The following is a 24576-nucleotide window of genomic DNA, read 5'->3' as shown; positions in this document are numbered from 1 at the left end:
TTATTTATTTATTTTACTTGGACATATCTATTCTATTTATTTTATTTTGTTAGTATGTTTGGTTTTGTTCTCTGCCTCCCCCTTTTAGACTGTGAGCCCACTGTTGGGTAGGGACTGTCTCTATATGTTGCCAACGTGTACTTCCCAAGCACTTAGTACAGTGCTCTGCACACAGTAAGTGCTCAATAAATATGATTGATTGATTGATTGATTGGTCAACGTTTCAGTGAAATCAGTAGCAAGGTGTCACACTGATCAGGCTCTAGTGTGAAGGTGGTAGTGATAGAAAAACAACAAATGGCAAGTGAATGCATACATTTTCTTTTGTGATTATTAACAGGACTTAACTCAGATGATCAATAGATTCATTTCTCTTGGATGTAAACAACCTAATGTCAGAAGTGACCACTTATGTTCATAGTGCTTTAATGTTTCCCATATGTGTTCTGAGCTAGTGGTCTCAATGGAGCAAACACAAATATTGATGCAGTATATGTCATTCTTTGAATTAATCATGTGCAGATCGCAATGACTGAGGCAGATCCTTCCACACTGCCAATTTTAATCTGCTGCATCCAATGTCATCAAATATCCTAAGGGATGGAACACACAAAACAGGACTGTCACATCTGTAAGTAGATGGAACAAACTGGAAGAAAAGGGTAAAATCTGAACAAATCTGCTGTTAAGGATTTTTATTCCTCCCTTGCACAGTCCAGGTACTCAGTAATTGTATTAGCAGTCGCTAGTTAAATGGAGGCTACTAGAGAATGCCATTCAAGTCATTCATCAGGAATGTTCCTGGAAATTTGAAAAGTAATTCTTATATGGATTTGAATTCCAAGAGAAACAGATGACCAAAACCAAACAAACCCAAAACAATAAACTCTAAAAATCTCTCCAAATGATTTTGATGATCTTAGGCAATTTCTAGTCTACAAGCACTATTAAATCTCATTATTCATTTTTGCAGATTTCATAGCATGGCTTGGATCACTCAAGTTCAAGATCCGGACTCCAGGCCACAGTTCTCATTGCTGAGTCAGTCTGGGGCTTGATGAATGGAGGTTGGGGACAAAAAGGGTACTCAACATGAAGACACTAAGTCCCCAAGAGTATCAGATCCACAGCTAGCCAGAAAAGCTCAGAGGGTTACATTTCTTTTACCACTCTGCTCCTCTGGAAAAATTCAAAAAGTATTTGTGGGAGACTAATTTACTGGATTAAGTTTTACCAACCATGATGGTCACAATCGGTAACTCCTGGAAAAGAGGAGAGACTGTGTAAATGTAAGCAAGATTGAAGCAGTGTTGCCTAGTGGATAGAGCACAGGTCCAGCAGTCAAAAGGACCTAGGTTCTAATCCCAGTTCCGCCACTTGCCCTTGGGCAAGTCCCTTCATTCTGTGCCTCAGTTACATTATCTGTAAAATGGGGATTAAAATTGTGAGCCCCAGTGTGGAATGAGAGCTGTGTCCAACCTGATTAACTTTTATCTACACCAGTTCACCAGGGCTGGGCAGCAGCGATATGGGAGAGAGTTAAGGGTGGAGACTCAAGTTTACTGAGTGAAAGGAGGCGATGGTAAATTACTTCCATATTTTTACCAGTAAAACTCAATGGATAAACTACCAGAACAATTGCAGATGAAGGTGGAGCAGTCTGGAAGAGATGTGGCCATGGTGTCACTATGGGTTGGAGATGACTCAATAGCATAAGACAAGTCAAGACTCCAGCCCTTATAACAGTGCTGGACACAAAGTAAACTCTTAACAAATACCACCATCATCACCATCATGATGATCTGGGCTCTAATCCCGGCTCTGCCACCTGTCGGCTGTGTGACCTAGGAAAAGTCACTTAACTTCTCTATGCCTCAGTTACTTCAACTATAAAATGGGGATGAAGACTGTGAGCCCTACGTGGACCAGGGTCTTCGTCCAACCTGATTAACCTGTTAACTTGTATCTACTCCAGCACTTAGTTCAGTGACTGGCACATAGTAAGTGCTTATAAAATACTATAAAAAAGTTCATTATCAGACAGGCTTAGACTTTTGAAGTATCTTTGCCATGAGAACATAAGAATTTAAATTCACAGTGCAGCCCATTGAGATAGGCAGAACAACTTTTAGAAGGCTCTGTTCTGTTGCCTAGCTTGTGATGTGCCTTTTAAATTGTAGTAGGAAGAAGTGCAATACTTCAGTAACAACTGTGGAGGCGTTTACAGAGTAAGGCAATCATGACCTAGGTAAAGTATTAAAGCCCAGAATGAAAGGCGGACTGAGATGAAAAGGAAACCTAACTGCTTGGGCCAACTGAATCCTGTTGATGCCACTTGGCAAGAATGAGAAGAGCATGGGGCTTGGAATTCAGAAGGTCATGTGTTCTAATCCCAACTCTGCCACTTACCTCCATAGGTTTTGGACCCCAGCAACATGAAAAACAAAACAAAACAAAATGTGCCAGTGATCTGACTCCTGAAGCAGATAATGTCACCTCTTCATATCGTTCACTCAATCATATTTATTGAATGCTTACTATATGTGGAACACCGTACTAAGTGCTTGGGAGAGTACAATAAAACAAACAGACTCATTCCCTGCCCACAACGAGCTTACTTACAGTCTATCAGATAAGTGGGCCAGAGTCAGACGGGACCTTGCCTTCCTCACCTTGAATTAGTATAAAGATTTGTTCTGACTTTCTGGCCTTTAGGGCCATCAAGAAGCCAATGAGCTGTCAAAAGAACAATGTCCTAAGGTGTGTACTGCTTGTACAAGTGCTTCCTGACCTGTTCTTTCAGTGATCAAACTGACAGCTCCAGGTCTGAAGGTCTGTTGTTCCAAAGTTGGAGATGAGTCTAAAATAACCACAGATGTGGGTCATGATGAGAATTCATTCCAAGTGGAGCCTTGACTTATTCTAACACAGAGATGGCAACAAATGCTTCTGGATTCTCCAAAAGTAAAAAAACAAAAAGGGGGGGGGGGGCGGCGGCGGCAGTGGGGGAGAGGAGAAATCTATGCCAAGCCACAGAAGATGCCCCTAAGTATCAGACATACCGGAAATAAATTCTGGTCTGCTTCTTGGCTATTCAACTGCATGCCTAACAGGACTCAAATAGCTTGCACCTTGCATTTGAGGGTCTGTTTTTCATAACTGGACTGTGTGGCCCTGGTCTAGATTAGGCCACCTAAGAAGTGTAATCTGAATCAAATTATACTGCTTGTACATTTACTAAAATACACTTAGATCATGATAAAGACATAACCATGCTCGAGGCTTGGAAGTCAATATTGGTTATACATGTATCTGTTCACTGTCGAACAGGTAAGTGCCTTGTCTACTTCTACTCTGGTTTTACTCACTCTACTTTTATCTGTAGTTCCAGATGCTAGTAATCTAAACCTCCATGTTTATTCATTGTGTTTACCCCTCTGGTTCCAGATGCTAAGAGTTTACACTGTGCTGTTGTATTGGTACCATAGAAACAGTGTGGCCTATTAAGTGGAAGTAGTAGGGGCCAGAGAGTCAGAGGACCTCCAGGCTCCGCCACCAGCCTGCTGTGTGATCTTGGGCCAGTCACTTAAATTCTCCATGCCTCAGTTTCCTCATCTGTAAAATGAGGATTAAGTACCTGTTTTCCCTCCTTCAGACTGTGAGCCCCATTTGGGACTTAGTACTGTGTTTGGAACATAGAAAATTGTTAACAAATACCACAACCATCATCATTACTATTCTTGGTTTGAGATGCACTTGAAATTGAAAAAAGTATGTTTCCACCAGGCTTTTTTCTCCAACCAGTACACAATTATTTTATTTTTAGTGTTTGTCTCGCCTACTAGATTGTAAACTCCTTGAGGTCAGCGATTATGTTAACTAATTCTATTGAAGTCTCCCATGCACTTGGTATACAGTGAGTGCTTTTCCCACAGTAAGTGCTCAATAAATAGTATCGACTGAATAACTAACTTGTAATTATTTGATGAAAATAAATTTAAAACCATGTCCATGAATGCAAAGTAAAGAGTATCTCCTTGTTTCAATTGATGATTTTCAATCAGACCATGAAATTTCAAGTTTATTAGATTGAAAGCAGCATTCTGAAGCCCTGTCATCCTCCATTATCTACAGTTCTTCCAGTTAGCTCCCAAATTCATGAAAATTCCTTCTGTAATCCAGAAATGGGACTTAGATTTAACAGTGCTTATAACAGAAGGAAACAGATCAAAAGTCAACTGGTCATGGCAAACTTGGTAATGGTTTCCAAAAATAGGAGTTACCTAACTTTGACTTGGACTGATGAATGATCTCACCCGTTTATTATTAGGAAATCCCTTCATGGTAGGCTTACAGCTCAAGAGCTTGCCCTAAAAGATTTCATAAAACGATGCATTCATAATAATAAGAATAATTAAGGTATTCGTTAAGCACTTACTATGTGCCAGGGACTGTACTTAGCACTGGGGTGGATACAAATCAATCCCAGGCCCACATGGGGCTCACAGTGTCAATCCCCATTTTACAGATGAGGTAACTGAGGCATAGAAAAGTAAAGTGACTTGCCCAAGGTCACAGAGCAAACAGCTGATGGAGCCGGGACTAAGAACCATGAAACCACAAAACCAAGGTCTGTACCACAGAGTGATAATTTCTGCCCATTATCTTAATGTATGATATTCAGGAACTACAAGATAAAACACCTAAAATCTTTGCTAGCTTTTTTCGCTGCCTATTCCAAATTATCAAAATGAATAGTTGCTATTTTAGTCAGAATAAAAACAAGAAAATCAACTGTACCGTGCCGGGGCCGATCTAGTCGAATAATTTTAAACTTATTCCCATGGATATTGGGAAAGTGTTCTCAGCTTCCAATCATCCTTGCAATTTTCTCTGTGCCATCTGCAAATGAACTGAATGGTCTTCAGGCAATGGCAACCACCCTTGCATTCAACTGTCTTACTTTTCACTGAGAGGAATGTAGGAATGGTGGTCATCAGGCGCTGTTGTGGGTGACTAAATGCCTGGAGCAGAAAGTGCAGACGACCCATAATGCAGTTCACTAGCTGCAAAAATTTTAAGATTCTTAGAAATACTTGGTATTGGCAAAATGACAGAAAAACACATTGGCAAGGAGCTGGAGAGTGCTCAGCTGGACTTACTATAAAGACTGTTAATGCCATTGCTTTGGAAGTGGTTAAAAAAGGAATGTACGTAATGGATCGACACATGTCTAGGGTATCCCATATTAAGTATCTAATTTACAAGGAAAATAAAAACTTCAAGTGGACTCACAGCAAATTCCTGGAGAAATGTCAACAATTTTTCATTTGAGCAATTATGATAAGACCTTCATTAACACCCCTTTTCTTGTGCCATTTGGCAAGGGCAACATACATTCTTTGCCACAAAGCAAAGCTTATTTTAGATTACAGTTTGTGCATACATCACTGCATTTTATGTTAAGGGGATGCCTTGCCAAGCTTCTCGGGCACTGACAGCTTGTCATCCACACATATCTACTCTCAGTAACAGGGTTGGGCAATGCTGAGGCAATCTGGATACTGTCAGATTGTCCCTTGGAAGCCTGAGCTTCAGAGAATCATAACTTGTAGATAAAAATCCCAACAGAGTGGAAAGTTCTTATGAAGGGGCCATTCTGGAGGATTTCCTTGTAAAATTTGAAAAATAGAGGGACTCTTTGGACAATTTCTTTCCCCAGAATAAAATGATTTTAGATTTTTAATGACACTTTTATAGTATATTTTAGACTGCCAATGTGAGGTGGTAATATTGCTGTGTGTGCACTCCATATGGGTAGACTGTGGCACAGAAAGGTTAAGTGACTGCACATTCCTAGGCAGAATCTAGAACTACAATCTCACAGTTCTAAATTCCTAGACCTGTCAAATGGTCATAATCTCTCCTGGAAGAAAATTCAGTACAACAATATTACATTTCCATTAACTAGTGTTTCATAACAAGATCATCAAAACTCCAGGTGGGAAGCAGGCCATTCAGGAGCAAATGAGGTCCCTGAATGGGAAGCATCATGGCCTAGTGGAAAGAATATGGGCCTAGGAGTCAGAGGACCTGGGTTTAATCCTGATTCTGCCACTTGTCTGCTCTGTGACCTTGGGCAAATCACTTAACTTCTCTGTGCCTGAGTTACCTCTGAGTTACCTCATCTGTAAAATGGGGGTTAAATTCTCCCCCTCCAGTTTAGATTGACTCCTTCCACTTTAGACTCCAGTTTAGATTGACTCCTCCCACGTAGGGACTGTGCCCAACCTGATAATCTTATATCAACCCCAGGGCTTAGTACAGTACCTGGTACATAGTAAGCACTTAACAAGTACCATTAAAAAAATGAGCTCTTGAAAACAGAGCTGGATGCCAGACACATTTCCTTTTTGAAAATCAAATGAGGAAAAGAGAGAAAACTCCAGGATACCAACTTTCCTAATTGCCCCAGTGACAGTTATGCCCACAGCTCATAGAACCTGACAAATAGAATATCTGCACATAGGATTGGTGGCTGCAATAACAAGTGATTCTTGATTCTGAAAGGGAAAGTTTCCTTTGGGAAGCTCTTCTCTCTACAAATTTGGGTGAACATGCCAATAGTAAACTTTCCCTGATTTTCTCAGTAACCTATTCCGCAGACAATGAACCATTCTCAGCTATACCAAAAATTAAGAGTCTCAGCAATTCTGACCTCACCCATTGTTCAGGACAATGGCAGCATATCTGGAAGTGGACACCTCCAGGAAATGTGGTGTGAAATTACCTGCGCACTCAGGAAGGGGTAGATTCTAGTAGGCTACAACCAGGTCTCAGCTCAAGTCTGGCAATTCACCATGATTATTATCAAAGTGTGCCAAGGCAGACCTTCTTATTTTGCCTGTTTTGGATCATCATTAGACGGGGAATTAATGGAGATCTGCATTCTACTTTATTAGTAATCTCGTCCTTCCATTGGCTGTTAATTATGTTTTGTATAGGGCAGTGTACAGTCTCACCACTGACCCCTTTCCTTCATCCTCCCTCTGGCCTGGACCTCCCTCCCCTTCTGTATATTCCAGACCCCCACACTCCCCACCTTCAAAGACTTATTAAGGTCACGTCTCCTCCAAGAGACCGTCGCCAATTAAACGCTCTTTTCCCCAGTTCCCTCTCTCTTTTATGTCATCTACGTACTTGTTCCTATGACCTTCAGCATTTCGTATTCACCCCACAGCACTTAAGTACATAACTATTTTATTAAGTACTATTTTTAAGTACACATTTATTTTTATTAATGTCTGTCTCTCCCTCTAAATTGTAAGCTCGTTGAAAGCAGGGAACATGTCTACCAACTCTGTTATATTATACTCTCCCCCAGTACTTAGTCCAGTGCTCTGCTCACAATAAGTGCTCAATAAAAATCATTGATTGATTAACTGATTGACAGTGAAGTGCCAGGAGATCACCAAACAGTTTTGTGGGCTGCAGTGGAGAGATAAGCCTGGTTTCTCCTTGACTGGAGCCTTCATGGAGATCAGGAAACCAAGAGGCAGTCGCAAAAACAGAAATGCATCCTGCATGGAGCAAATTCACTAGTGCAGCACAGAACTATCTTAACATACACACATTGTGAAAGAGAAAGTCACACATTGGTCTTAGCCACACAAACAGATAAGATATCAATCAATTCAGTAATTCATGCTATAGCTTGATCTAAGTGCTCTTGAAAACCCCATTAAAAACTAGTAAACTGAGTTATGGGGAAGCTTGTTAGTAGACAATTGAAATAGAATAGGGAGGGGTTAAGAAACTGATGAGATTCTCCCTCTGAAGATAATTTCAACAAGCCTGATTGTGTTCCTGTACCAGAAATACATCAAATCTTTAGCTTTTCAAGGAAAAGTTCACTGTTTCCAGTAAGCATAAGGTGAACGTCACACAAGTACCTTTAGCTCCTTCTACAGTGACAATTAACTGATACTGAAACACATTCCACAGCTGCACCTAGTTATTGCTCTGGGTTCTCCTAATCTTCCACTGTTTTTTATCCAGATTGTGAACTAAACTATCACATTATGGCAGAATTACCCTTTTGTGTGTTCCTGCAAAGCCATCGCCTGTCTATACTCAGCTTGGAGATGGTGAAACTTTCTCCACAGACTGTAAGCTCACTGTGGGCAGGGAACGTGTCTACCAACTATGTTGGACTCTCCAGAACACTTAATGCGGTGCTCTGCACACAGTAAGTGTTCAGTAAATACCATTGATTGAGTTGCTGGAAAAAGAAAAGAAAGGTACTGCACCTGGCACTTGCCATGTACGCAGAGTTCGGTCTCGTAAGGCCCACAGGGTGTACCATCGAGGACTCTGTCTGCCACCAGCACCGGAGACTCCTTTCCCAGGGGAGAGCAGAAGAGCTCACATGGTTTATCTGGAAAAAAATTAAACAAAAACAGACAGGTCACTCTGACAACTCCCCAAGAGCAACATTAGATGAACAGGGACTCATTGGAGAAGGAGGAGGACAGTGGAAAACATAGGCCACAAGGAATCTGGGCTCTCAGCTATTACAACGCTCCTGTGAAACACAATCCTCTGAGAAGTGGCATGGAATAAAGCCCTCCCAAAATGAATGCATTTAGTCAGACTACAGGGTCAACCTGTATACACTCTTCTCTCCCACTCTTTGCTCCCTGCCCCGCCCCGCCATTCTGCTATCACTTTCCAAACCTTTTTTAGTGGTTGAAATAAAAATCAGTACTTTCTTTCTCTGCACTATGTGTTCTTTAGAATTATGCTCAACTGTTCTATTGGCCCATTTGTCAGGCCTGTTCTTCCTTTCATGGATAACAGGGGGTGATCCCTTGTTGTGTAATTCTTAACCATCTACCACAAGAATCTAACCCAGTGATATACTGCAGGTCATTATCCTGTCCAGAGAATAACAAAAAAGATGGAAACACCAGTCACTTGAGAGTAGATGACAAATTTGATGAATGAAATAAGGATAATGTCACCAAATCTTTAAATATGGTTTAATGGTAAAAACCCAAGTTTGGTCATTTTTTAAAATGTGTTAAGCACTTACTATATTTCTAACTCTCTTCTAAGTGCTGAGGTAGATACAATCCCTCTAGACTGTAAGCTCCCTCTGGACTGTAAACTCTCTGTGGGCAAGGAACATTCATTCATTCCTTCAATCGTATTTATGGAACATTTATTGTCTACAAACCGTTCTTACATTGCATCCTCTCAAGTGCTTAGTAGAGTGCTCTGCAAATGGTAAGTGCTCAATAAATATAATTGACTGATAGAAATCAGTCAGGTCAGACACAGTCCCTGTCCCACAAGAAGCTCACAGTCTAATTAGGAGGGAGAACGGGTATTGAATCCCCGTTTTAAAGTTGAGGAAAGTGATGCACAGAGAATTAAGTGACTTGCCCAAGGTTACACAGCAGGCAAGTGGTAGAGCCAGAATTTCAACCCAGTTCCTCTGACCCCCGGCCTATACTCTTTCCACTAGGCCCCACTGCTTCCTCAAAATCGTTCCCAAAGTTTAATCCTAGCCATGTCATGGAAGGACCTCAAGTAAGTCACTTGACCCCAGAGGTCTCAGCTATTCCAGCTGGAGATTTAAGTAAAAAACAGATGTTGAGCCTGTCCCAGGTTTTCCTGAATAAAATAAATTACCAAGCAAAGTTACATGTATTCAGAGCACTTTTACTGCTGTGCATGATGCTGCTGGGTTTCTGCAGCTTCTCATAGATCTGTTTCCTCATTTCCCATGACACTAGGCTATGAAGGTTCAATAACCCTAATGGGAAATGTTTCTTTAGTTGAGAGCAACATGTGCCACACACAATGAAAATATCACATTTGGCACTATATTTAGGAAATACGTGGAGGAACAAAAGAAGGAATTCTTCAGCGTCCCATTAATTGAAGATACGTATTCACTAGATTTTAAGCCAGAAGAAGGATGTAAATAGGTAATAATGATAATTATAATTATGTTAAGTGCAGGGGTAAATACATGGGGATCAAAGTGTAATGGGGAGGAAGAACAGGCATTTAATCCCCATTTGACAGATGGGGAAACTGAGCCATAGAGAAGCTAAGTGACTTGCCCACAGTCAAATAGAAGGCAAGTGGCTAAACAGGTATTAGAACCCAGGTCTCCTGACTGCAAATTCTGTGCTTTTTCCACTAGGCTATGCTGTTTTTCTATTTACTTATTTTTTAATTATTCACTCTCAAGAAATCTGAAGTCTGGACTTCTACCCTCCTTTCTACTCCAGCTTCCAGTTTGAGCAGTTATTCTTTTAAGGATGTGCCCAAAGATGATCTAAATCCTCCTCAGGTCTTGAAAGGAATGAACAGGGAGAATACATTCAAGACTGCGGGGAATTCATAACAGGACACCTTTCTGGAGATTGGAAGCAATACCCCAGGCAAGGTTCTGTCTGTGTTATTTCATTTTGAATGGATGACACTGATAAGGTCTACCCAGCCAAGTATGTACAGAGTTTCCAAGTCAGCTCACAGATCTCTCCTCCAGGGGAAGGAAAGGGTGAGGAGTCTTGGCCCCTTTGTAGTGTTGCTTTGATCTTGTCAGCTGACAGGATGCTCTTGAGGAGAAATGGCAAACAGCAGCAATGAAATTCCATGATGGAGAAATTCTTTTTCTTTAGGTCCCACTACTTCAGTTTCTAAGAACTGGACCAGAAGGGTCAGGAAGTGAATAGTATGATTGTTTAGCGGGAGAAAGAGCCTGAACCACGAGTCAGTGTTGGTGGGGGCGATGAGGAGTTGGAAAGCAACACTGTCTGTTTAGTCATAGCAGTAGGAGGCACAGTGATTTCGGGAAAGCCACTGAGGAGATAGGATAGGAAACTGGTAGAGCCAAAGACTTGGGTCTTTCAGCTTTTCATTTTTGCAGTGTAGCCTTGATTTCCTTCCAATCATATATACTGAGACTTTACTATATGCAGAGCAATGTACTAAGCAGTTGGGAGAGAACAATTTAACAGAGGAGGTAGACATGTTCCATGCCCACAAGGAGTTTACAGTTTAGAGGGAACTGTAAGTGAGATTCTGCATTGTAAGTGAGATTTTGATTTCCCCTTGCAGCAGACAAATTGGATTTTCTGATGTTGCTTCCTCAGAGAAGAAGCACGGCCTAGTGTAAGGAGCATGGACCTGGTAGCCATAGAACCTGGGTTCTAACCTCAGCTTTGCCACTTGTCTGCTGGGTGACCTTGGGCAAGTCACTTAACTTCTCAGTTCCTCAGTGTCCTCATCTGTAAAATGGGGATTAAGTCTGTGAACTCCTTGTGGGACAGGGATTATGTCCAAACTGATTAGCCTGTATCCACCTCAGTGCATAGTACAGAGTCTGGTACATAATAAGAGCTTACAAATACCACAATTGCAGAGCACTGTACTAAGAACTTAGGAGAGAACACTAGAACTAGTAGAAAGAATCTCTGCCCTCAAGGAGGTTTCAGTCTAGCAGGGAAGACAGATTCTAATAACTTGAAGACAGCAAGAAGAAGGATAAGGGGATAAGTACACGTACTAATGTTACATGAGTTAGTGAGAATTAATTTCTTGGGACTTTTAAGACACATATAAATGCTTTGCAGGCTAGAGTAATTCCTAATTCCTAATGCACTGATCTTTTACACCTATCACTTTTAAGATTCCCTTGTGAGATGGGACAGGAACAGGGAAATGCCTCCTTGAAGCTTTGCAGGACCACCCTGGAAAACAATTCTGACCCTGGAAAGAGCATGGGCCTGAGAGTCACAGGACCTGGGTTTTAACCTCAGCTCTGCCATTTGTCTGCTGCTTTGGAATGGGTCTACTTTTTTAAAAAATAAATTCATGTCTATACGACAAGAAGGGACATCCAGAACCTCACTCCTACAAGGCTGATAATAATGATTATGGCATGTATTAAGCATTTACTATGTACCAAGCACTGGACAAAGCACTGGAATGGTTACAGGAAATCAGGTTGGGCACAGTCTCAGTTTAAGTGGGAAGGAGAACAGGTACTGATGTGGGCGGGGAAGAGAGATGAATAGCAGAATCTTGAATAGGTTTAATAGGAGGCATTTGAAGTTCTAATTTTCCATCTGGCTATTAATTTGATTTTAATGTATACTTTCAGAGTGCAAGGTAAGGGTGGGGAGATAACTATTGATGGAGCAGTTTAAGGTGGATGGCAGTTAATTCTAAGAACTAAGAATGAGGCCTGCAGTCACAACTGCATGGTGGAAAGGTTGAAGATGTCGTGTTCTTCAGTGGTGGTGTTTATTTCCAGTTCTTTCAGTCAATCAATCAATGGTATTTACTAAGCACTTACTGTTTACAGAGTACTGTATAAGCACTTGGGAGAATACAATATAACAGATTTGGTAAACATGTTCCCTGCTCACTTCAAGCTTATAGCCTAGAATCATCCATGATCCTTTGTAGAATATATGCTGAATAATATTAATAATAATAGTATTTGTTAAGCGCTTACTATGTGCCAAGCACTGTTCTAAGCACTGGGGTAGATACAAGGTAATCAGGTTGTCCCATGTGGGGCTCACAGTCTTCATCCCCATTTTACAGATGGGGCAACTGAGGCACAGAGAAGTTAAGTGACTTGCCCAAAGTAACACAGCTGATAAACGGCAGAGCTGGGATTCAAATCCACAACCTCTAACTCCCAAATGGTGCCCTGGCCACTATGCCACACTGCTTCTCTAATCATTTCCCTTTTGATTTTTGAAGATAATGGTCCTTCTTAAAAAAGGGTTCCATCACCTCTCAAAATGCCATGATAACCTCTAGCAGTACAGTAAGCATGGAGTCAGTACAGCCTAATGCAAATGACTGCTCCTCCTGGTATTAGCCAGAAAAGAGGAAAAGTTAAGTTTATTGTCTAGACATCCTCTACTGGGGTACTTAGACACATGTGGCAAACAGGGATGGGCAGAAAGGGCAGGGCTTATAAAAACTTTGAGAAAAATGAGACCAGTTGTGACAGAGAGAAAAGATGTTGGGTGAATTCAAAAGTTAGTTATTCAAATAATTGCATTTGGCTGCTTTACCTTGAAGAGTTCCTAAAGGAAGAGCCCAGTGAAACGCTCATCCCGGAATCCGTGGACGGCCTGCAGGACAACCTGGACGTGGTGGTGTCTTTAGCGGAAAGGCATTATTATAACTGTGATTTCAAAATGTGCTACAAGCTCACTTCTGTAGTAATGGAAAAAGACCCTTTCCATGCCAGCTGTTTACCTGTGCACATAGGGACACTCGTGGAATTGAACAAAGCCAACGAGCTTTTCTATCTCTCTCATAACCTAGTGGACTTGTACCCTAGTAATCCCGGTTCCCCGTAATGGAAAGGTCTAAGCCGAAGCGTTCAAGTCAATTCGCCTGCCTTGGGCAGCGGCGGTGGCGGCGGCGGCGAGACTAAAGATGATAAAGATTCTATTTCTATTCTATTTATTTTATTTTGTTAGTATGTTTGGTTTTGTTCTCTGTCTCCCCCTTTTAGACTGTGAGCCCGCTGTTGGGTAGGGACCGTCTCTAGATGTTGCCAACTTGTACTTCCCAAGCACTTAGTCCAGTGCTCTGCACACAGTAAGCGCTCAATAAATACGATTGATTGATTGATTGATTAAAGGGAGCCCTGGTATTCTTAGGAGGTTAGTATGAAGCTGCAGCTCTGAATTTACCCACAGTAAATGGACTTCTGTTACAGCAGTTCCTAAAAAAACCCTGACACAAAAAGATAGTCCATTCCACTATCAATCAATCAATGGCATTCATTGAGTGCTTACTATGTGCACAGCACTGTACTAGAGAAGAAGCATGGTTCAGTGGAAAGAGCATGGCCTTTGGAGTCAGAGGTCATGGGTTCAAATACCACCTCCGCCAACTGTCAGCTGTGTGACTTTGGACAAGTCACTTAATTTCTCTGTGCCTCAGTTACCTCATCTGTAAAATGGGGATTAAGACTGTGAGCCCCCCACTGGACAACCTGATCACCTTGTAACCTCCCCAGTGCTTAGAACAGTGCTTTGCACATAGTAAGCACTTAATAAATGCCATCATTATCATTTATTTATTATTACTAAGTACTTGGGAGAGTACACATTGGACATGTTCTCTGTCCACAGTAACTGGTGTATTGGCTAGAGCATGGGCCTGGGAGTCAATCCCAGCTCTGCCACTTGTCTGCTGTATGACCCTAGGCAAGTCACTTGACTTCTCTGTGCCTCAGTTACCTCATCTGTAAAATGGGGAATGAGACCGTGAGCCCCATGTGGAACAGGGACTATGTCCAACTAGATTTGCTTGTATCTAACCCAGCACTTAGTACTGTCCCTGGCACATAGTAAGCACTTAACAAATACCATAATTATATATTATTATTACCATATTATTATATTTGTTGCAGGAGCTAAGGGATTCACCAATTTCACTGCTCTGACAAGGAAAGATATAATGGATTTCAACAGAGCCAAGAGTTAGACCCCATGAATTGTTCAGATTATGAAGTTCCCTCAACTGCTTGTTTGTATAAATGGAGGTTTGATAAGAACAGATAAATTTGCAGGATGCAAATACCATCTGAGTTAATTTGTTTTTCTTAATTCTTCATTAAAAGTTATGTTAAAACCCTGAGCTCTGGTTTCATCGGAAACACAACTGAAATGTGAGCACCCATAATCATTATGGCCCCAAAAGGGGCAATGAAAAATCAAGGTGCTTTGAAATATTCTCAGTGTAGTCCTACATAGGAATGCTCAAAACACAGCATTTAAACAGACTATTGGAAAAGCATACTGCTGAATAATCAAATAAGACTTTCAAATCCCATGGATTTCAGTGAAGGTCAAATATACATTATATTTGAATTGAAAGTGTCATGGAAGACATTAATAATAATAATAGTAATGGTATTTGTGTAGCACTTACTTTGTGCCAGGCACTGTACTATGTAGTGACACCATTGCTTGTAGGTACTTTTCAGTCAAGCTTCTCAGCCCAAGACTTTACCAAAATGACTGCCGGCTCAGGAAGAATGCACTTTGAACTTGAGGAACCATGGTGAAGCGTCTGTGGCCTGCTTGAAAGCTTCGTAAAGTTCATAGATGAAGGGACTATGTTTCAAATACACTCAAATTCACAGGTGGAGCCTCACTGTTGCCAGCATCTTCTACAAACTTAAGGACATTTCTGCTACTCATGAAAAGGGAACTAAAAAGTCCTATTGTTCCAAATGTTCAGAAACTTAGATGGACATAATGAGAGGGATCTGGGCAGAAAAGTAGTTTAAGTGGAATTCTTACAAGTGAAAAAATTCAGGACCGTCACAAATAATGAAAGGAGGAAAAGTCATGGATCACAGGAAGGTAGTGTGGTCTAATGGAAGAACACAGGGCTGAGAGTCAGGAGAGCTGTTGAGTGCCATTTCCATCAGTGGCCTATGGTGCTACCTTGGCACAAGTCACTTAATTTATTTGGGTTTCAGTTTCCTCAGGAACAGAGATTGGGTCCAATTGCATAATCCTGTCACTATTCCAGTGCTTAGTCTGTAGTAAGTGCTTAATAAATGAAATAATTATTAGAGATGTGGTTCTGTAGCAGAATCTAATCTAATCTATCAGAGCATGTCCTCCTCTGTTCTGAGTGAGAATATGAGGAATCTGTACTGCACCAGCCTTCTCTCTGATCTCCCATCCTCGTGTCTCTCTCCACTTCAATCCATACTTCATGCTGCTGCCCGGATTATCTTTGTCCAGAAACGCTCTGGGCATATTACTCCCCTCCTCAAAAATCTCCAGTGGCTACCAATCAATCTGCGCATCAGGCAGAAACTCCTCACCCTGGGCTTCAAGGCTCTCCATCACCTCGCCCCCTCCTACCTCACCTCCCTTCTCTCCTTCTACTGCCCAGCCCGCACCCTCCGCTCCTCCACCGCTAATCTCCTCACTGTACCTCGTTCTCGCCTGTCCCGCCGTCGACCCCCGGCCCACGTCATCCCCCGGGCCTGGAATGCCCTCCCTCTGCCCCTCTGCCAAGCTAGCTCTCTTCCTCCCTTCAAGGCCTTGCTGAGAGCTCACCTCCTCCAGGAGGCCTTCCCAGACTGAGCCCCTTCCTTCCTCTCCCCCTCGTCCCCCTCTCCATCCCCCCATCTTACTTCCTTCCCTTCCCCACAGCACCTGTATATATGTATATATGGTTGTACATATTTATTACTCTATTTACTTATTTATTTATTTATTTTACTTGTACATTTCTATCCTATTTATTTTATTTTGTTGGTATGTTTGGTTCTGTTCTCTGTCTCCCCCTTATAGACTGTGAGCCCACTGTTGGGTAGGGACTGTCTCTATGTGTTGCCAATTTGTACTTCCCAAGCGCTTAGTACAGTGCTCTGCACATAGTAAGCACTCAATAAATACGATTGATTGATTGATTGATTGTAGTTTCCAATCTATTCAGAAGGTTCTGAAACTATACAATTTTTCAATAGGACCAAGGGTTCCCTAAGTAATAATGACAGTTACAGTCCCACCACTCCTCCAAGCCCCCCACCCCCTTCCCTACTGATTAGAGGTTTAGAGTCTCCTAGGACATCTGGAAATCTTCCTGTCTCCTCCCATGTCAGATTGATGGCTACACTAGAAAGAAGTGAGGTCTTCTTTTTAGGAGGTGACGCCCCAAGCTATAACATTCCTCTTACTAGTGTTTGTCACTCCCACCTCCCTTCAGAGATGTGTGGGGAGCGGGAGGAAGGGGGAAGGAGACTTCTTTTGAAAGTGTTCTTGTCATGTGACAGTGCAACTGCAATTACAAAGATCCCAGCTACAGATGTGCCTTTTAAAACAAAATAATTGGATAATTACCTTGAACTTTCAAACTAAGCTTCAGTGGGATTGGTTTATAGCATCTGCTACTACTTACAATGTCCAAATGAATCCTGCATTATCTCCTCCAGAATAATGCAATGCTGAACAGCTTTGCCTTAAGATTAGGAATTGCCTGATATAAACTCTTTGTCCTGAAATTATGGTTAATTACATTCTTGTATTCTGGAACTTAACTGAATTTTTAATTACTATGATATGGAATGTACATTTCAGCAGTCCTGACTTAAAGCAAAGGAAATGTTGGCCTTGTAACCAATGATCTAAGTATTTTGCAGATTCCACATTTTCCTCTCAAACTATTTGACTGTCTCAAATCAGGGGTCATTTTGGTTTTTCAAGGCATCCAACGTTTCATTGATTGTATCGTCTATATACCTGTGGCTTGAACAAAATGGAGGGAGTCAAAGATTGTTTGGGATTTTGTCAGTAAGATTATATCAAGACTAAAGCTGATGGATAAATCATGTGGAAGAGACAGAGAATTCCAAATGTGAAGCACCAGCCTAAGGTTCTCTCCGAGGCATGGAAAACAACCATCAGAGTCATTCTGAAAACCCAGACTGGAACAGGTTTAGGTACTGGAATTGGGTATGTCCCTCTTGAAATCATCTTAAGGCATGAAATTCTCTTGATGTGGAAGAGTTCCTAAAGATTTACGAAGACTGAGTTTGAACTCAACTGTAAATACCCTCTGAAATATGTCAATCAATTAGAAAGACCAAATCCAAAGGAAATTGCTTATGGAAAAAAAGAAACATGATAAAGTACTAAGGGAAAACAGTAGAGACTTGTCTGTGTATGGTATGTGACTCTGAGGAGGATGTTTCTTGTTATTAACTCTGAAGTCTTTCTTTCTAGTCTTGTTAACACAGATCAAAACGCTCTCCTGACATGTCAACTTAGAAATGAACAGAAGGGGAGAAGGGAACTGGGAAAGGAGGAAGCAGTGAATTTAATTAACATGCATTTCTTCAACTTGATTTAGTAACATCACTGGGATATCATATGCCCTGGTTCAATGAACTTAAATAATGTCATTCATTAGGGGGACTAAAGAGAAAACAGGAAAACTGAAATAGGGAATGAAAATCTTAACAGACTCCTCTCTCTTCCACAACTTTACCCTAAGCTAGTGGTGAGGTCTATTATGTAACCTCTGGGGAACTAAAGCTTCTACTAAAGAGACTTCTGGCAAACGTTTTCAGTGCCTCCAATAGAGGCTTAGTCTTCCTAATCACCATGGTTGGCTCTAATATCCTACTCAAGTTGTTTCAGTATGAGGATCCCGTTTTCTTGACCAACATTATTGGGAAATATAATCCAAAATAATATGGCTGTCAAGACTAGTCTAAGCTCCCTTATGGTATTGAGAGTTACAGCCTCCTCACTGCTCTCACACTAGTAAAGTTAGGATAAAAAACAGTAGAGATGACAAGACATCAGTCCAATGAGCCCAAGTTCAGATGATTTCTCTATAATCACCTTACTTACATACTAAGATATTATGAGCAGTGAAAGCATGAGAAGCAGCATAGTCTAGTGGAAAGAGCACAGACCTGCAAGTCAGAGGTCCTGGATTCTAAACCCAGATCCACCACTTGTCTATTGTGTGACCTTGGGAAAGCCATTTAACTTCTCTGACCCTCAGCTGTCTCATCTGTAAAATGGGGATTTAGACTGGGGGCCCTATGTAGGACAGGGACTATGTCCAACTTGATTATCTTGTATCTGCCCCAGTGCTTAGTACAGTGCCTGGCACATAATAAGCACCTAACAAATACCACCAAGAAAAAAACTTGTTACATTTACCGTCAATAACAACAGCTGTCAATAAGCCTTTCTTCTTGTTGCTGTATCGGTCATGGGTCTGGCACTGCTGGTCCCTGAAGCTAGGCACTCCCTTAGGGCAGGGTATATTCTCGCAAACTGTGTGTTCCACATTTGCTCCCCAGCAATGTGTGCCTCCTGGCCCCGGCCTGTAACAGAGAGAGCAGGTCAATCATTTACTGGAGACACATTAAATTTACTGTGTAGTTTCAACCTTTTTAGTCCTGCCAAAATAGAGAGAGAAAAGAAAAAAATATTTCTTAAAAGTAATCCTTCTGTTCAGTCACATTGTATTACTCTTTCTTCGCTATCCCAGATCCACACTTAGTGCCTCCTTAGGGAAGAAATCACAAGAATGCATTTTGGAACTGTACAACCAAGACCTGTGTAAGGAGAGCATAACAAACTTCAGTGCAGTACAATCGACAAAACATAGCTTTCAGCTGTAACCTTAAACCAAGGTTTTTATTGCGTACATCATTAACAAAAAGAGAAATAGTGTAGCCTAGTGGAAAGAGCACGTGTCTGGTAGTCAGATGACCTGAGTTCCAATCTCAGCTGTGCCATTGGGCTGATGTGTGACTCTGGGCAAGTAACATCTTTGTGCCTCAGTTTCCTCATCTGTAAAATCAGGATTAAATTCTACTCCCTCCTACTTGGACTGTGAGCCCCATGTGGGACAGGGACTGTCTCCGACCTGATTATCTTGAATCTACTCCAATGCTTAGAAAAGTGCTTGACACATAGTTAGTGCTGAATGAGTACTGTTACTAATAACATTAGTCCAGAAGAAAATATTCAGCAACTTCTGGTATGGCCTTAAGAGATGGCTGGTGTTCTTGATGGCAGAGATTTGTGTCAAAATCTCTTTAACATGAAAAATTCTAGAGAGATTGAAGATTCTGCTAAATTCTGCCTGCTCTTCCTATACATTTTCTAGATCAGCCCATTGCTATTACTTTACTTCAAGCCCTTGCCATATCACAGCTACACAATTCCAATAGCCTCCTGCCTCCAGCCTCTCCCTCCTCCCTTCCTCCAATCTATACAACATGCTGCTGCATGTATTATTTTTCTAGCCCCAGCCTCCAATCCCATATCTTCTCAACTTGTAAAGACATCTCCACTTTGTTCTCCTGCCAGCACCTCAAACTTGATATATCTAAAACAGAACTTGTCATCATCCCCGCTAAGCCTAGTCCTCCCTCTTACCTTTCCTTCTCAGCTGATAACTCCACCATCCTCCCTCTCCTAGAAGCCCAGAAACTTGGTGTTATCCTTGACTCTTCACTATCATTCAAAATTCACATTTCAGTCTACAGCCAAATCCTGCCTGTTCTTCCAGAACAACTTCTTGATCCATCCCTTCGTCTCCACCCAAACTGTTGACAGCTTAGAGCTGCCAGCTCTGATCTTCTTCCTACTAGACTATCCCATTAGCTTTCTCAATCAATCAATGCTATTTATTAAGCACCTACTATATGTAGAGTGCTGTACTAAGCACTTGGGGGAGTCCTCACTGGTTGTCTAGCCTTCAGCCCCTCCCTGTTCCCACCTATACTATATGTTGCTGCAAAGATCATCTTCCTGGATTGTCACTCAGCCCACATCTCTCTCTCTCTCTTTTATGATATTTGTTAAGCACTTACCATGTACCATGCACTGTTTTAAGTGTTGGAGTAGGTATGAGATGTGGTTGGTCACAGTTCCTGTATTTCATGAGGCTCCAGGTTTACATAGGAGGGAGAACAAATAGTTAACCTCCATTTTATAGTTGAGGAACTAAAGCACTGAGAAGTTAAGTGACTTGCCCAAGGTCACACAGCAAATGATTGTCAGAGCCGGGATTAGAACCCAGGTCCTCTGACTTCCCCGTCTGTGTTCTAACCTTTAGGCAATGCTGCTTCTCTATTTTATCTAGGTTTGCCTCATACATGATCTGTGTCATTTTTGCCTCAGTGTTTTGATATTCCAATCTTTGCAAATCCTTTGTTTGTGGAGAACTGCCCAAGAGGCTGATATGTCTACTACATGGTCCCTCAACAGTCTACTATTATGTCGCATTGCTTGACACTATGCTTTAAATTAGTTTTTCATTCATTCAATCGTATTTATTGAGTGCTTACTTTGTGTAGGTTTTTCTGCCCTCCCTGCTGTCAGGTGACTCATTTCACCATGAAGCTGCTGCTTGAGTGATCTCCTGTCATCCACTTACCTCACACATCCTCCTATCATCCACTCACATCACACGTCGTTTCCAGGTATGTTATATTGCTGTGAGCACTTCCAGAACACTACTGGACTGCTACAATTGCATAAATCCTCAAAACTTACAGAGTCACTAACTTCAACTCCACATCCCATTAAATATGCTAGTAGGGTTGTTGGCAGATGGGACATGAACTGATTTTAGTTCCAGTTTGAAATTGATGAGCAGTGAAATGGCAAAAATGGGCAGTAAACAAAGAGAATGAGAATCAAGGAGATTGGAATATTTGGTTGATGAATTATCAAGAGCTGACTGTACTCTAAGAATTAAAAACGTAGCTCTATTGTTCTCTTCATTTTTTTGAATCCTGACATGACAAACTACACTTCATTTCACACTTCCACCCAATTAAGAGGGATAACGAGGGCATGTCGATCTAGTTTCTCCTAGAAACCAGTTCACTATTTGAGGTTAAGAAGGCCTAGGGGGAATTTGAAGAAACGAAATAGATTAAGGGAGCAAGAAAAAGAAGGTAAAGGGGAGAATAAATCTGAGCTTGAATCAGAGACTAATTAATGTGGGCCATGGAAATGAATATTGCTGTTACAGAGGGAGGAGAGACTGATCATTTTAGTAGAGGAGAGAGCAGTGAAAATAAAGGTGTCTCTGCAGAGAGGTTTTTCTGTGACTGAAGAGAAACCTTTAAATCTTAGACAACAAGGGATTTAACCTTGGAGATAAAGAATGGACATCATTAACCTCTACTTTTTGGGAATGATTTATAAGACAGGTTCTTTCCAAGGTTTGTAACTTTTATTGTGTTAGAGTGGTGTCAGGTGAGGATTTGGAAATAGAACAGTTTAACTCTACTGTTCTAAGTGCTCTGAGCTTCTTATGAAGTGTCACTCTACAGGGAAAGATGACTCTTTAAATGAATGATATTTGTTGAGCACAGATCTCCCAACCTCCTGGCTCTCCTCACTCCAGTTCATATGACATTCTGCTGCCAGGATCATTTTTCAAAAAAAAAAAGTTTAGAGTCCACATCTCCCCACTCCCCAAGAGTCTCAAGTGGTTGCCCATCCACCTCTGCATCCAACAGAAAATCCTTACCATTGGCTTTAAAGCACTCAACCAGCTTGCCCCTCTTCCCTCACCTCACTGATCTTGTACTAAAACCCAGCCCCACACTTTACAAGTCTAGCGCCAGCTTGCTCATGGTGCCCTGATCTCGTCTATCTCACTGCCAACCACTTTCCCACATCTTCCTGCTGGCCTGGAACTCCTTCTCCTTCCATATATGCCAGACCACCACTCTCCTCCCTTCAAAACCTTATTAAGTCACATCTCCTTCAAGAGGTCTTTCCTGAATAGGCCCTCTTTTTTCCATTTCCCTCTCCTCTGTGCCACCTAGGCACTTAGTCCTGTACCCCATCCTCAGCCCCTCAGCACTTACGCACATATCCATAATTTATTTATATTAATGTGTGTCTCCCCCTTTAGACTCTGAGCTCCTTGTGGGCACAGAACATGTTTACCAAGTCTGTTGTACTGAACTCTCTCAAGTGCTTAGTACAGTGCTCTGCTCATAAAAAGTGCTCAATACCCCTGATTGATTGATAGGCAGCTGGGAAACGTTTAACCCAAGAAAAGGTTATTTAAGGACATGCTTCAGGCAAGCACTTGAGTACTCAGATGTGCCCAAGACTTTGAAACGCATATATAGAGAAGTAGCGTGGCTCAGTGGAAAGAGCACGGGCTTGGGAGTCAGAGATCATGGGTTCTAATCCTGGCTCTGCCACATGTCTGCTGTGTGACCTTGGGCAAATCACTTAACTTTTCTGAGTGTCAGTTACCTCATCTGTAAAATGGGGATTAAGACTATGAGACCCACATGGGACAACCTGATCACCTTGTAACCCCCCCAGCGCTTAGAACAGTGCTTCACACATAGTAAGTGCTTAACAAATGCCATCATCATTATTATTATTGTATTATTATTATATATGGACCTGTTTGTCTCCACTATTGTCTAAATGCAAGTTAAGGACAGTTTAGATAGCCATCAGAAATGACTATGGAGGGGTCCAGGACGGTAACAGAGAAGGGGAGAGAGCAATAGCATCACAACCATTTTTTGAAAGCTCTGTCGCTTTCTGAGAGGCTTGGAAAACATGCAGAGGTTTTGGGGAAGGGGAAAAGTGGTGCTGGCGGTGGTGGTTGGAAGGTGGGGGTGGCTGATGCAATATGGAAGAGGAGGAGCTTAGCTAGGTTACAAAGAGCAAAATCAGTGAATAAGAATATAACAATAATTCCAACCTGTTGAAACTTCTAATAAGCCAGTGGGGCAGCAGGACTCCCAGGGACCAAGGCTTTTGCATGATACACCCTTAGTTATGATGTGTGACCCCTCCAAAGCAAGGCCAGGGGCATAGGCTTTAAAATATCTATTCTTGGTTTGCAGGTCTCATCTGAAAGGTATTCAAGTAACATGTGTAACCTATTTTTAAATGTATTGGGCTTGGACTTTTACAATTATGCTTGAGAATGCCAGCTTCCCTGGCACATTTATGGCGCACATATGGGGGTTTCACGGTAGAAGCTAAAAGCAATTACAGGCACATAAATTCAATCCACCCTATTGCTGCACAGATTATTTTAAGATTCTTACTGTTTCTCCCTCCTATGTATCTTCCATGGTGACACTGTGTAGGAACATTAATCCATTTCCACATATTGAGTTCCATTAATCTTCCAGTTCCTTCCAAAGGCATTCTAGGCTTTTGTCCTCTTTTCTCTTTTTCAGAAACAAAGGGAATTGCGTTCCGGTCAAAGACTAGCACAATTCTCTACCTTGCAATCAGTCAAAGGTAATTCATACAGACAGCCACACAAATTACAGAAGGAAAGGCCAAATCAAACAAGTAAAGCAACTGGTTTAAAAATACTGATAGTCCCCAAGGCCTCAATGTCAGCTGGCAAGAAATAAAAATTCCAATAGCTGAAAAGACCAAGACGCAAAAAAAAGGAAAAAAGGAGAACCCTCTTGCCAATATTTTTGGACAGTGAATAAACCAGCTGCAGAAGAACAGGGAAAGCAGCCAGGAATATAAAGTGAAAGGATGTCACGTATGTGTGCTAAGTCCGGAATGTACATAAGCAAAAGAATTTTAAAATCATTGTGAAATCTCAGAGGCAGCAAACATTGTGATTTAAGGAGTGAGACAATGAATGGACTTTGTTTTGGTCAACCATCTGGCTGCATGGTGCCAAATCAGCTGTACTTTATAGGAATCACCAAATCAACTCCCTCTGGAAAAGCAAAGCTGTAAACTCCAGCCTAGACTTAATAAAAATCGCTGTCACCATTCTGCATGTCTTCTGGAAGCACCGGAGGCTGCTGCTAAATAATTCAGGGTGCTTTAGACTCACTGTCAGCTTTTGCTGTTCAAATAGGTTAGAGAATTATTTCAAGAAGTGTCAAGGTTACAGTAATGGCCAGTTCTCTTCTGGGTATGTACAGAGCACGTGGGCGCGCGCGCATGCGTGCACGCACACACACACACACACACACACGATTTGCACCACTGAGCT

At 41.7% G+C, this 24576-nt stretch overlaps 1 protein-coding gene across 1 annotated transcript in view; it reads right to left on the bottom strand.

The window, feature by feature from the left end:
* The window catches only part of ADAMTS17 (ADAM metallopeptidase with thrombospondin type 1 motif 17), a 389768-nt gene that overhangs the window by 144256 nt on the left and 220936 nt on the right, over positions 1-24576 (bottom strand). The window contains exons 13-14 of the mRNA XM_038746936.1: positions 18756-18922; positions 8310-8437 (exon numbers count right to left, since the gene is read on the bottom strand). Of these exons, the coding sequence (XP_038602864.1) occupies positions 8310-8437; positions 18756-18922 (295 nt within the window). The remainder of the gene's footprint in view (positions 1-8309; positions 8438-18755; positions 18923-24576) is intronic.

The sequence above is a fragment of the Tachyglossus aculeatus genome, chromosome 5 (assembly GCF_015852505.1).
Source record: "Tachyglossus aculeatus isolate mTacAcu1 chromosome 5, mTacAcu1.pri, whole genome shotgun sequence".
Classification (NCBI taxonomy): Eukaryota; Metazoa; Chordata; class Mammalia; order Monotremata; family Tachyglossidae; genus Tachyglossus; species Tachyglossus aculeatus.
The sequence above is the reverse complement of the archived record's forward strand: the minus strand, read 5'-3'. Positions and strand labels throughout refer to the sequence as shown.